The sequence below is a fragment of the Globicephala melas genome, chromosome 21 (genome assembly GCF_963455315.2).
Source record: "Globicephala melas chromosome 21, mGloMel1.2, whole genome shotgun sequence".
Taxonomy (NCBI): domain Eukaryota; kingdom Metazoa; phylum Chordata; class Mammalia; order Artiodactyla; family Delphinidae; genus Globicephala; species Globicephala melas.
Genome location: NC_083334.1, coordinates 31,548,663 through 31,560,815, shown reverse-complemented (window position 1 = coordinate 31,560,815; position 12,153 = coordinate 31,548,663). Strand labels below are relative to the sequence as shown.

General features: G+C 48.0%; 1 protein-coding gene across 5 annotated transcripts in view; it reads left to right on the top strand.

Annotated features, from left to right (window-relative positions):
* ZMAT4 (zinc finger matrin-type 4) overlaps positions 1–12,153 on the top strand; it is a 343,860-nt gene that overhangs the window by 75,115 nt on the left and 256,592 nt on the right. For all 5 annotated transcript variants that reach the window (XM_030834018.2, XM_070044618.1, XM_060291502.1 and 2 more), the window contains exon 2: positions 10,553–10,658. In XM_030834018.2, coding sequence (XP_030689878.1) covers positions 10,557–10,658 — 102 coding nt within the window. In that variant the 5' untranslated portion in view covers positions 10,553–10,556. The remainder of the gene's footprint in view (positions 1–10,552; positions 10,659–12,153) is intronic.

Genomic DNA, 12,153 nt, shown 5'->3' with positions numbered 1-12,153 from the left:
GCACCAGGGGTTAGGGCCGTGAGGCTGCACTCCATGTGATCACTCAGGATCCCAGGCTTTCAGAAGTTTCACTTCTTTAACACGTGGCTTCCAATGGACGAAAGCACGAGCATCCAACCCTCAGGAGGGAGAGCAGATAGAAGATCGTGCAGCCGGCTTGCCAGGCCCGCCTACAAGAGTGCACTTTGTTTTTGCCCAGATTGCATTGGCCACCACGAGTACAAGGCAGACTAACTGCGAGAGAGGATGACCAATTCAGATTATCTTTTGTGGCTGGGGAGAAGGAAAAAAAATATAACGGCATCTCTGTTATAGAGAGTGTGGAAGATCTGTTTCCAGAAAATTCTCTCATCATTGGTGCATAGATGGTGTCTATCTATTTATCATCAATCAGTCTATCTATCTGGCATCTGTCTAACCTCTGTCTATCTATCATCTATCATCATCATCACTATCATTTACCATCTTTAATAGCAATGAGCCCCTATATAACACCTTTCAAAGCAAAGGTAAGAGCTGGCAACAGCTTGCATCCAGCCATGTGTCTCGCTCATCCTGCCCGTCTGCACTCACCACCATCCTGAATCCTGTCCTCGTTATTTTGCTAAACATTTTCAGAGTTGTATCTTCTCTACATGTATCCTAAAGATGTATGTATTTTTATTTCAGTGTTTTACTCGTAGAAAGGATCTCGTGTACCTGCTCTTTGACTTACTTTTTCCATGTAAACATTCACTGCCACGGTTCATCCACATTCTGGTGTGTTGCGGGGCGTCGCTCCTATTGTGATTCTCCCTCAGTTTATTCCTCCCGCCTCCAGCACATGCGCGTTGCGCCGATGGCAGGTTTTGCTGTTTGAACAATGCTACCGTCCTCATCCTTTACCCGCCTCGTGTCGTGTGTGGAGCGAGACTATTTCCTGCCTGTCTGGAGTGCTTAGCTTGATGAGATAATGCTTAACTTTCAAACTGCTCTTCCTATCAAAGGTGCACGAAAGGCCCTGTGTGTCCATACCTTCACCAGCACTTGATACAGTCAGATATTTTCGTTTCTACTAATGCCTTCATTGTTTATTAATGTGCCCCCCACCCACACCTTTTTATGCTTAGCTTCCCCTGGTAGCTGGATTCCCTAAGCTGTCATTATTTTTCCTACTTCTTGCTGCATCCCAAAGCAAGAGGTGGTACATGATCTCAAACCAGCTCTCAGATGGGAAAGAAGCTCTGATTGAAAGATTTCACGGAAGGGGCAGACCTGCAGGCAGGTTGTTGTCACTTTGCGCGTGGGCGGCCCCTACCTTTGCAACATTTAATTCCTGCGTCTTTTCGTCTTGGCCACTCCAGATACTAGTACACAGCTCAACAATTTTGCTGATTTTATGAAAAGCAGCACAGAAATCGAAACCAAAGAGGAACCTCCTGAGGAGCTGAGGCAAGTTAGCAGGCTGGAGTAGGGAGCAGGGCTGAGAATGTCTGCTGGCTGAAGGACAGCCACACAGCATCCTCAGAGCATGGATTATGATCGTTTTCCCCGCAGCGGCTCGGTCTGGCTCATCTGCACTTGGTTACAGGTGCAGAACTATGCCTCCAAGCCCGGGATGTGAGAGCCGCCTTCACATCTGCCCTCAGTCTGTCTGGTTCAGTAGGGGCAGCCTTGTGACGATAAATCATGTAAACAAGTTGCAGTAATGGAATGCTTACTTAGAAACTGTATTTGCAAAGGCTTGTATCCACCGTTCAGAAGAAAGATCGTGTTGTCTTGCAGCTTGTTAAGAAAATCCACCTGTTTTAAGGGTGCACCTGCTCTACCCAGGCAGCTGGCACCCTGGGAAGTGAGGAACCCACATCGGCTTTCTTCCTTCAAGTCGGGGTGGGGAGGTGGCGGGGGTGGGGGGGAGGGCGGGAACCTAGTCTTTAAGATGCGAGTGGCTTTTCCATCTGGGCGCACAGCCCTTCAGTTTGGAGCAACAGAAAACATAAGGGGCGTGTTCTCCTCGCCCATATTTTCTCCTTCCCTCTCCTCCTCTTTGTGGCTTAGTAATTTATGTTTTTCTATCTGCCTCTGGCTTTCCTCCTGAGATGGGGGCTCTGTGTTGGCGCCGACGGAAGGGATAAACAAAGGGAAAATCTGAGTTCTCCATCCACCACCCATGTCTCCCCTCTGATGTGGCAGAAAGACAAAAAAAATGCCTCTGACCCACTGTGATTGGCAGAGGTGCTGGAGTGTACCCATGCATATCCTGCGGAAGGAAATGGTGCTTCTCCTGACATAAGTGCTCCGTCAGGCGACTCAGACCCATCAGCTGGGGGCAGTTGGGCTCATTGCCTGTTACTGCCAGCCACCTTGGGCCCTCCCCACAGCTGTCTCCCCTAGGGGCTTTGGGAAACCCAGACAGAAGGGCTCTCACCTTTGGGAAACCTGTTTGCCCCCCTGCCTCTGCCCACATCCCCCATCTCTACTGTTCGCTGGAGACAAAGGTCCAACCCTGAACTCTTAGCAGGGACTGTTAAGCCACAGAACGCGTAGAGATTCTAGAATGACATGAGAGAGAGAGAGAGAGCCACTGCCTACTAGCTGGTATGAATATTTTATTAATGTGTGGAAGGAGATAGGGATTCTGTGTGTGTTTCTGCAGAACGGTGTGTACCGAGTCCAGTGTGTGAACCTTCTCGTGAGATCAGAACCTTGGAGGAGTTGTTCACTGCGGCAAACCTAGTGCCTAGAGGGGCACCAGCACAGAGTAAATGCTCAGTAAACCCCGGGTGATGAGTAAAAGGGGGATGCGAGCGAGGCTGTAGGATATGCTGGACTTGGGCAGAGGCCGTTTTGTAAAGGCCATAGAAAATCTGAGGCGCTGGGGTTCCTGGAAGCCTTGGGCTCCACTCAGTCCCCTGGCATCTACGATCCAGACTCACACATCCTGACAAGGCACAAGGGGCCGGAGAGGGAGAAGTGGCCAGGGACCAGGCGCACACGTGTGTGCCCTCAGAGGCTGGCCCAGGCTGGGGGCACGTTTGCCTCTCTCCGCCCCGGATGTCATCGGCCAGCCTGAGCCACACGTGGACAAGACTGACAGATATGGTTCCACAGCCCAGGGCCTGGCATGAGGCGTGTGTGCCCAGCAGAGGCAGATGCCTCTGAGTCAGGATCACAGTGCCCGGTTTTACAAGTGAGGAAAATTGCGCCATTAAAAGACAATTATTCAAGCGGTGTAAGTCAGCTTTGCAGCTCCTGGCGATGCCAAGCAGGAGAGAGAGAAGATAGTGGTGTGCGGAATTCTCTCTCTCTCAAGCTCAGGCTGGGAAGCAGAGCTTGCGCCTGCATGTGGATAATCTATGGTGAGGGGCCTGGACCGCCAGATTCCTTTACCTGAGCGTCATCAGGAAGGGGGAGGCGGCATCCGAGCAGCAGAAAGGGCTTCATCCCAAGAAACAGGGAACCCAAAGGTGCTTCAAGCTGGTTGTGTATCTGATATTCGTCCGGATCTCAGCCACTTCACGGAGGTTCCAGGTCCCCTGTCTGGCCACCTGAGGGTGTGTGGTGACTTAAAGGAGAACACGTTGGGCCTGTGGCCCCAAGAGCTGGGTTCGGGCATCACTTCATTTGTGTGCTCTCGGCCCCCTTTCTCTCTCGGGTGCGATTTCATGGAAGTCCAGCATGCTTCCGTTTCTGGAGCACTTTCCGTGGTAGTTTTTGCTCAGGCTGCTTGGTCTGCTGCCATGGTAACCAGCCCTGGGTCCCCCACCTTCACATGGAGGGAGATGTGAAGGGACAAGACAGACCCAGCTCATCTCTGGGACTGTTGGTCCCTAGAGGCAGGGGTGGGGGTGAGGGGTCACTGTGGAGATGTTTCCAAAGTCCCGTGTTTGTCCCCAGATCTTTGCTGATGCCAGGAAGGCTTGCAGGGAAGGCGGTTTATGTGCCCCAGAAGGACAGTGGCAGGGCCTGAAAGGGGAAGGGAGCACAGATCAGGCCACAGACACAAGAACACCAAAAGCGGGCTCCAGTTCAGGGCCCTTTCGCACGTAGAATAAGAGCTCAAAGTATCACAGAGAAGCAGACCAAGGCTTATTTGTTTTGCGCTGAAAATGGACCAGCCCCGATTCTCATAGCGTTCCTCCTTCTGAGTAGAACTTGATCCCCTCCAGTATTGGTAAGAACAAAATAGGAACCATTTCAATAGTCTTTTCGCTGTTAATAATTTTAATTTTAGGATGTGGCTGAATGTAAGCGGCAGCAGGCTTCCCCCTGTCTGTTTCGAGTTCATAAACCAGGGGGAAGTTCGTTTTAATTGGTGGCATTTTCAGTCAACCATTCAGCTTGTAAAAATTGAAAGAGACAGAAGTCTAGCCTCTCCGCACGGGGCACTGTGGCCGTGGGAGTCCAGCCCTTCGCTGGGGTGGGCATGGGGCATAGAGTGGAGGGTCCCAGCCGGATGAAGAGGAGCCAGCCAGGCTTGGCAGAAGGGTGGGCTGGTTTTGCAGGGTGTCAAGCCAAATGGGAGAGAAGTAGGTGCTGAATCTGAGGGTGAGTCAGGCTACCGATGTGCAGGCAGAACAGAGGTAAAAGGTGCGGGAAGACGGTAGCACATCCCAGTTTGATTAGATAAACGCAGGTAGAAGCGTCTGGACCTTGAGGTCAGTTCCAGCTTCCAAGGTTCCCCCTGGACAGTTGGGGCTCTCCAGGCCACAACATATGGGTTCTGGGCAGGATGTCTGCCCGACACTTTCATTTGCATATTTTTAATGCTGCTCCCTAGACGGGCGATAGGAGAACAGACTGAAAGGCTCACCACGCTGAATTCCACCACAGGGAGGGAGCCAGGGTGAGGGCTGAGTGGATGGACACAGTCAGCCCCAGTTTGGTACCCGACTGCCACTTACAAACTTGTTACTCAATCCAAAGCCTTAGTTACTCATCCGGAAAACGAGGCTGTTGACGCTACCTGCCTCTTGGAGGAACTGAATCAGGTGGTAAGGCCCTTAGCCCTAAGCCCGACTCAGGAGCGCCACTTCATATGCTTACAGTAGTAAAATAAAGTCTTCATTCCTTCTGGGTCTAGAGTTTACACAAGAGTCAGAAACTGTTGAGAGTACTTTTAAAAAAAATTTTGGCCGTGCCGTGCAGCATGTGGGATCTTAGTTCCCCGACCAGGGATCGAGCCCATGCCCCATGCAGTGGAAGCACGGAGTCCTAACCACTGGACGCCGGGAAGTCCCATGCTGGGAGTATTTTTAGATGCAGTCCCTGATACTGATGAGTTCACAAAGTCAGAGGGAGTGGCAGTTTGGAAATGCAGAAATATGCCCCTAAGGGTAAGAGTAACTAACACTTTGGTTGAAATTGCCATGAGTCTTAAATCCTGTTTTTAAAGGGCTAGTGAGGGGAGAGAGTGACTGAAGAGTAGGTTAGGTTATTAGATCTTATAGATAAGCTTCGGAGGGAAAATGCCAAGCTCTGTGACAGGATACCCAGCGGCGGGGATCACCAAGCCGAGGACTTCTCTCTCCAAGGGATGGGAGCAGAGATGCCACCCTGGGGAGTGTGACAGCTGTGGCCACCGCAGGGCCACCACAGTGAGTGGCTAGGGGTGCAGAGAACTGGTCTACACCCAGACTTTGGGTGGAGTGTGCTTTTCCTTTGCGTCCCCCCGGGGAGCAGTTCGCAGCGAGAAGAGCACACGTGGGCAAGAGAGAGGGTAGGACACAGTTCTCATCAAACTACTCCATCTGCCAGTATTAGCACCTACCAACAACAACAATAGATTTTAAACATTCGTGAAGTATGGGGTCTTCACGAGCATAAGGCCTGAGTATCAGCTGGCAGTGGAATCAGTAGAAATAAGAGTTTTTTTTTTTTTTTGCGGTAAACATTTTTGGGAATGTTTACCCCATTTCACAAATGAGGAAAGCAGGGCTCAAGGAGGATATATAACTTGCTCAAAAACCTAGTTGACAAGTGACCAAACCTGGATTTGAACTAATGTCTTGTTTTTCTCTGAAGAGTCCTGCATGGGTTTTGGGATCTTTAAGTCAGAAACTATTTTAGTATTATTAGAAATGGAATGGAATGAAGAATATTAATCTCAGCTCTGAAGCCTCAGGTTTCTTTGAATTTTCAGCCGGTGTTCCTGAAATCTACTCTTGAGGAGCAGAAAGAAGCAGAAAGGAAGGCTTCACATCCGCATTTGAAGATCCTGAAAAACGCCGTTCCTTGCACCTTGAGAAATGTGTTGGGAACTGCTCTCCTGCTTCCATCTGGACCCTCTCTTTCTTGCATTTTGCTGCCTTTTCCCCTCATGTTGCATAACCCCAAATAAGCCCACCAGTGCCCTTCATATATATCTTTTTTTTTTTTTTTTTTTTTGCGGTACGCGGGCCTCTCACTGTTGTGGCCTCTCCCGTTGCGGAGCACAGGCTCCGGACGCGCAGGCTCAGCGGCCATGGCTCACGGGCCCAGCCTCTCCGCGGCATGTGGGATCTTCCCGGACCGGGGCACGAACCCGTGTCCCCTGCATCGGCAGGCGGACTCTCAACCACTGTGCCACCAGGGAAGCCCCATATATATCTTCTTATACCTACTGATAGTAGGATTTTCTCCTGTGCCAGGGAACAGAATTAGCTCCTGAGTTGGAACCCATTTCTCTCCACTCCAATCTTGTCCATCCTTAAATTTCAACTCTTATAGAACCTCCTTGAAGAGTTTTCTATAAAACCTCTTGTCTCGTCAAATCCTGTAGCACTTTTTACCAGCCAGTTACACCTGCTGCCTGTATTGGGTGGGTATCTCTCTTCTCACTCAACAGCTTATAAAGATTTGGAAGACAGGATCTGTGCCTTCTCTTATCCCGATGCCTCACATATAATAGATGCTCAATAACCATTATTGAATGAACAAAATCTCTCCCCTCAAAATTTTCTTTATTTATTATGCTGAACTACACCTCTGAGTCTTACACCGTCACCACTACACATTAAATAGGTCTATTGCTGTATAGAGACCTAGGACAGCCAATGAGAATCTGATCATGTTCCTGTTCTAATACTGCCTCCAATTCTACTCTGGGCCTTTACTTTCCTACAATACAGGCAGCCCTTTCCTCTGTGAACACTGAAGAGTGATAGAGAGGTTATCCAAGTCTTCAGTGTTTGCTTTGGAATGTGCCAGGGTGGGGAGTAGTGAGGACGCTTTCCTTCAGATCAGTTTCAAATTCAGGACATCAAACTGCTTCCCTTACTCTTGTCTCCCTCCTCACAATGCCCCAGTGCCTGGTCAGAGTTCAGTACAATCAGCATGTTTTTAGCATTTGGGGGGGCGTGTCACCACACATTGGCTCTGATGGACAGTATGACTGACGAGTAAGTGATCAGTGGCCCAGCCCCGTCTCAGCTCTAGCCAGTGATTCAGCACCATGGACAAGGTTAAGGAAAGACAGTCCAGTTTTCCTTTTTCTTCCCAGCTCTCCTGCACTTCTGAAGGCCAGTGAAGCTGGGAATCCCATTCTAAACAAGCTGGAGGAGAGAAGCAAGGGGCAGCCTCCCCTCCTGGGAAGTCCACGCTCTGAATCATAAATCAGACCCTCTGCTTGTCTAAAGTGACCTACACAGAAAGAGTTCTCTTTTCTTGGAGTAAAGGTCTCATGCACAAACCGGGCTGACACTTGTCCACTGATAGCCTCCCACTGGACTTTAACTCGTTCAGGTATTCTACTCGGGCCGTGTCGATTCCAGAGGGGTCTTTATCACCATTGTACTGTATGTGGGCTTGTTCAAGTCAATATTCTTATATAAAACAGTGGAAAAAGCCAGGATATTCTCTTCTTCCTTTGAATTTTTTTTTTTTAGTATACACATTTTATATTCTGCCTTTAAAGCTATTTCTGCTGCACAGCTGCTTTACCGAGACTCAGACTCCTACGGCCCTGCTTGGTCCGACGCGTACCTTGAATATCCTTTCACATTGTTTGGTTTCTGCAGTCAGTTGTATAATGAGGAGGGAGTGTGCATTGAGTTTGGAGATTCCTATTAACCAGGTCTAACCCGTGAAGCTATTTTCATGCTTTTCTTTATTAGAAATAGCAGGGAACACGATAATATTTAAACACAACTACTTATAGGAGCTTGGCTTCAAAAATACACCTTACCAAGTTTTCTTTTCCCATTTGACATTTCAAAATGTTGTACTACATTTTCACATCACCAGAGCACCTCTTCTCCATTTGCTCTCTGGGCTGTGAATACAGACCATTGCAAATGACAGGGGATGTTTTGGAGGGTCATTTGGATTTGCGATCCTCTGCTGACATATTGGGAGTGTTTCATTCTGCTCTTGGCATTGCCTTTGAAGATGGTCCATAAAAAGACAGACACAGACCAAGATGATAAGGCGGGACAGGTGTTGGGAATAGATAGAAGAGAGCTATCTTCAATACTTGAGGGAGGGGATCTCATGAGAAAGGGGAGTAGAAGTATTCTGTGTCGTTCCCAAAGAGAATCAATGAGTGAAATCTATAGGGGGACAGATTTTGAATCAACCTAAAAAGTACCTAAATACTAGAGCTGCCAGGCTCTCTGGAACAGGCTGCCATGTGAGGTCGTGAGCCTCCAGGCACTGCAGGTGCTGTACCCCAAGTTGACCGGGCTGTCTGCCCAGAACGATCCTTCCAGAAATAACAGGTCCATTTCAGCTGTGAGAATCGCTGCTCCTTACTCTCTGGCATTACTGTTGGGACTCAGGGCATTGGAAGCCATAGGTACTCTTGTCTCCTGGGAGCAGAAACTGTGAATCCTTTTGAACTGCTTAATACAAATGCCCTAACAGGCCAAGGTAGCCAAAGATAAGGTAGAAAGTGAGTTTGGAGCAGTTGAGTCAGGCAGCCTTTTATTTCAGGTGGAAATACTTTACTCTCGTGACCCAGCTATTTAGATGATTTTTTTACATGTCTTAAAGTGGACCACAATCCTTCATCTTGTTGCATTAATCAAGACTTGCCCAATATCTTACCAACATCGGGATGTCAGTAAAAACGGGATAGTGATTCCCATTCAAATAAAAGGAGCTTTACAGTCTATACAGTACCTTCTTCTAGATTTCTCCTTTTGATGTTCCCCACAGTTCTCTAAGGAGGCCTGGAAAATGTTGTTTTCTCAACTTCTGTAGGGAGAGAACTGAGACCTAGCGGGTTTAGTGACTTACCATATCGTGCAGCTTGCGGGTAGCGCTCGACCTGGGCTGGAGTGGGAATGGGGATCCGGGAAGCTGGGCAGTATCTGTGGCCATGCCAGACATCAGCAGTGTGACTCTGGACAGTTTCATGTGTACGGTGAGGGTTTTGGAGTAGGATGAACTCCAGGGTGCCCACCCTACCCTGCTGTCTCGGCTTCTCAGGCCTCTTCATACGCATGGCCTCTGGCACAGTCCTTACTCTTTGCTTGGCAGGTAGGAGGTAAGATGAAACAAATTTTGGGGTTAGAGAAAAGCATCCTGATGTGCTGGTGTGTGTTTCCAGGGTGGTGACATTACCTTTCAGCTGCTGTAAGACACCTCTGTGTCAGCTCACTTTCACAAGCTTGAGAACTTCGGCTGCATTTTGGTTTGGGGTTTGGAATTCGAGGATATGTTTGTTTACCTCTGTGGGCTCACTTGTGGTGTGGAGCGGTGGAAGTGACCTTTATGAATTTCCTCTACCCTACATGTAGAAAAGTCAGCAGGAATCACGAGGGCTCCTCACTTCACGAGGCGTAGACTTGCAAAGAAAGTGATGCTTTAGTCTGACTTTACTTTTTAACTAAGTAAAGCTATTGAATTCGAAAGTCAATTTGATATTGCTTATTATAAGTCTTTTTACAAAACTAACCTGTTTCCATGTACTGCAAAAGCAATCCACGTTCATTGTAGAAAATGTAAAAATAAGGAAAATTACGTGATTACCTATAATCTCCCAAAGATAACCGCTATTAACATTTTGTTAAAATTTCCTGGAATGGTTTTCTGCACGCCTATACACGTTTTAAAAGAAATTAGTATAATATTGTACATACTGATTTGTAAACCTTTGTTGTTAATGGTCAACCTTTTCCTATTTTACTAAATATTTTCTTAAAGGATTTGATCGGAGTTTGGATTGGGGAGCCATGTAGTGTTCTAGTGCGTGGCCGTATCAAAATTTCATGTAACCTGTTTCCTACTGTTGGCTCTATTGGGTGCTTGCAATATTTTGCTAATATGAATCATTTTTGAAGATGTCTTTTCACATAAATCCTTGACAATACAGTAGATGTAGGTCTGATTTGTCAAACAAAGAAAACTAAAGCTGGATTTCCGTTTTTCGGGGTATCAGCCACGCTGTTGAGCATTTATGAGAAAATGGTCACCTATACGCTTACTAAGGTCGATTGACATGGTCACCCCAAAGGTTTGGGGAGACGTCCCCCACTGTCACCATCACTGGATCTGGTACCGGGCTCCTGGCTTCTTCACACACTTAGGGTCCTGCTTAAAAGCCAAGGCAGTGGATTCATCTTGCCTTTCTCTTCTTCTGATTCTCTTTTAGCCTGATGAAGTCCTCCGATATCGATCAGGATTTATTTACAGACAGTTACTGCAAGGTGTGCAGCGCACAGCTGATATCGGAGTCTCAGCGCGTGGCCCACTACGAGGTAAGAACAGCTTCTCCCACTAAGTGTGTTCAGATGGAAGCGAGAGTAGCCTGGGTCAAGGCTGTGGGACCTGAGGGTGCTGCTTTCTGGACCTGGGGCAGAACTTGACAAGCACAGGGCCTGAGCCGGAGAGTCTGAGATCAGGCCAGGACAAATGTGCATGCGTGGGGCTGGAGAGAGCGCTGGGGATGTCACTCTCAGGCCCCTGGCTGCTCCCCAGATTCTGCTTTGTTCTTTGTCCCTCAGCCCCTGGGGACCCAGTGGGCTTTCTCTACTTGTTAAATCTGTCATTGCTCATCCCTGAAGTTCCTTTCAGGGACACAGCCCAGGTTTCATTAGTGCCAGCTTCTCGTTCCTTCTCTGACCCTGAAGAAAAGCTCAGAGGCCCTTTCTTCATCACTGGAGGGAAACACAGCAGCATCAGTGGTTCAGCACCAAATTCCTCCCACCTTCTGGCTGCTGCCCCCAAAAGCGTTTATTCGCAAGAAGACATCCCCCCGCAGGGTGATGCCCAAGTTTTAAGGCCCAGATACTCTTGAAGGACATCATTCATTGGCTTTGGCTTTTTAGGATGGAAGTTCAAATGGCTGCTTTTTGATCTTTTATTGGGAAGAGAGGATGAGAGGAGAGAGGTCGACCAGTTTCTGAGGAGGGAATGTCGGGGGGGCACGCGTGGAGAAAAGGGGAGCCTGGGCCCCCAGATGCTTCTCAGGGCCGTTAGCTTTGCAAGAGAACATATACCAGCGAGAACATGAGCTTTCAAGGGCAATAATTTGTAAGTAATTTTAGCTTAGAGGGCTTAGCCAGCAATGTTCTTTTTGTCTGACACCTGCCAGTTGTCACTGTCACTCACCAAACTCCTTGAGCCTCAGATTCCTCCGCGCACGAGGAAAATAATAATAATCACATGCACGCACACACCGAGCGACGCGTTCATCGGATCATGTGTTGTCCTCAGGGTTTTGTGGTGACCAGAGAGACCCCTCGACGTAGCATTTGTGAAAACACTTCGGAAGCTGTACAGTGTGGCAAACGTGCAAAATTACGTCATCGCTCATTATTAACTCCGTGGCTTCAATATTTGGATGAAGACAAAGCAAACTTGCTCTTCAGAGAAAACTTTTAAACATCAGCCTCTGTGAAAAAAGTGTTGTGAAAAGGCATGTTCTTTTGTCAGTAGGCAACTGAGTGGAAGAGGAAGGGAGTGTGAATGCAGAAGAATGATCAAAACGGAAGATAGCCATCTTTTGAAATTAAGAATTTCTAAATTCTGTAGATGTTGCTTTGTAAACACATATGGTTTTTATTAATTCCATTTCCCCAGTGAAGGAAAATCAGGGAATTTGTCCCTGCTCTGAAATTCCACAGCCTCCTATTATGTTCTTCCTTTATTAGACTTTTTGGGTTCCATTTTTAGTCATCTTACTAGATTCTTGAGGCCAGAAAGAGAGTTTTATTCATGTGATCGTCCATAATTTCTGGGACAGCATGTGCA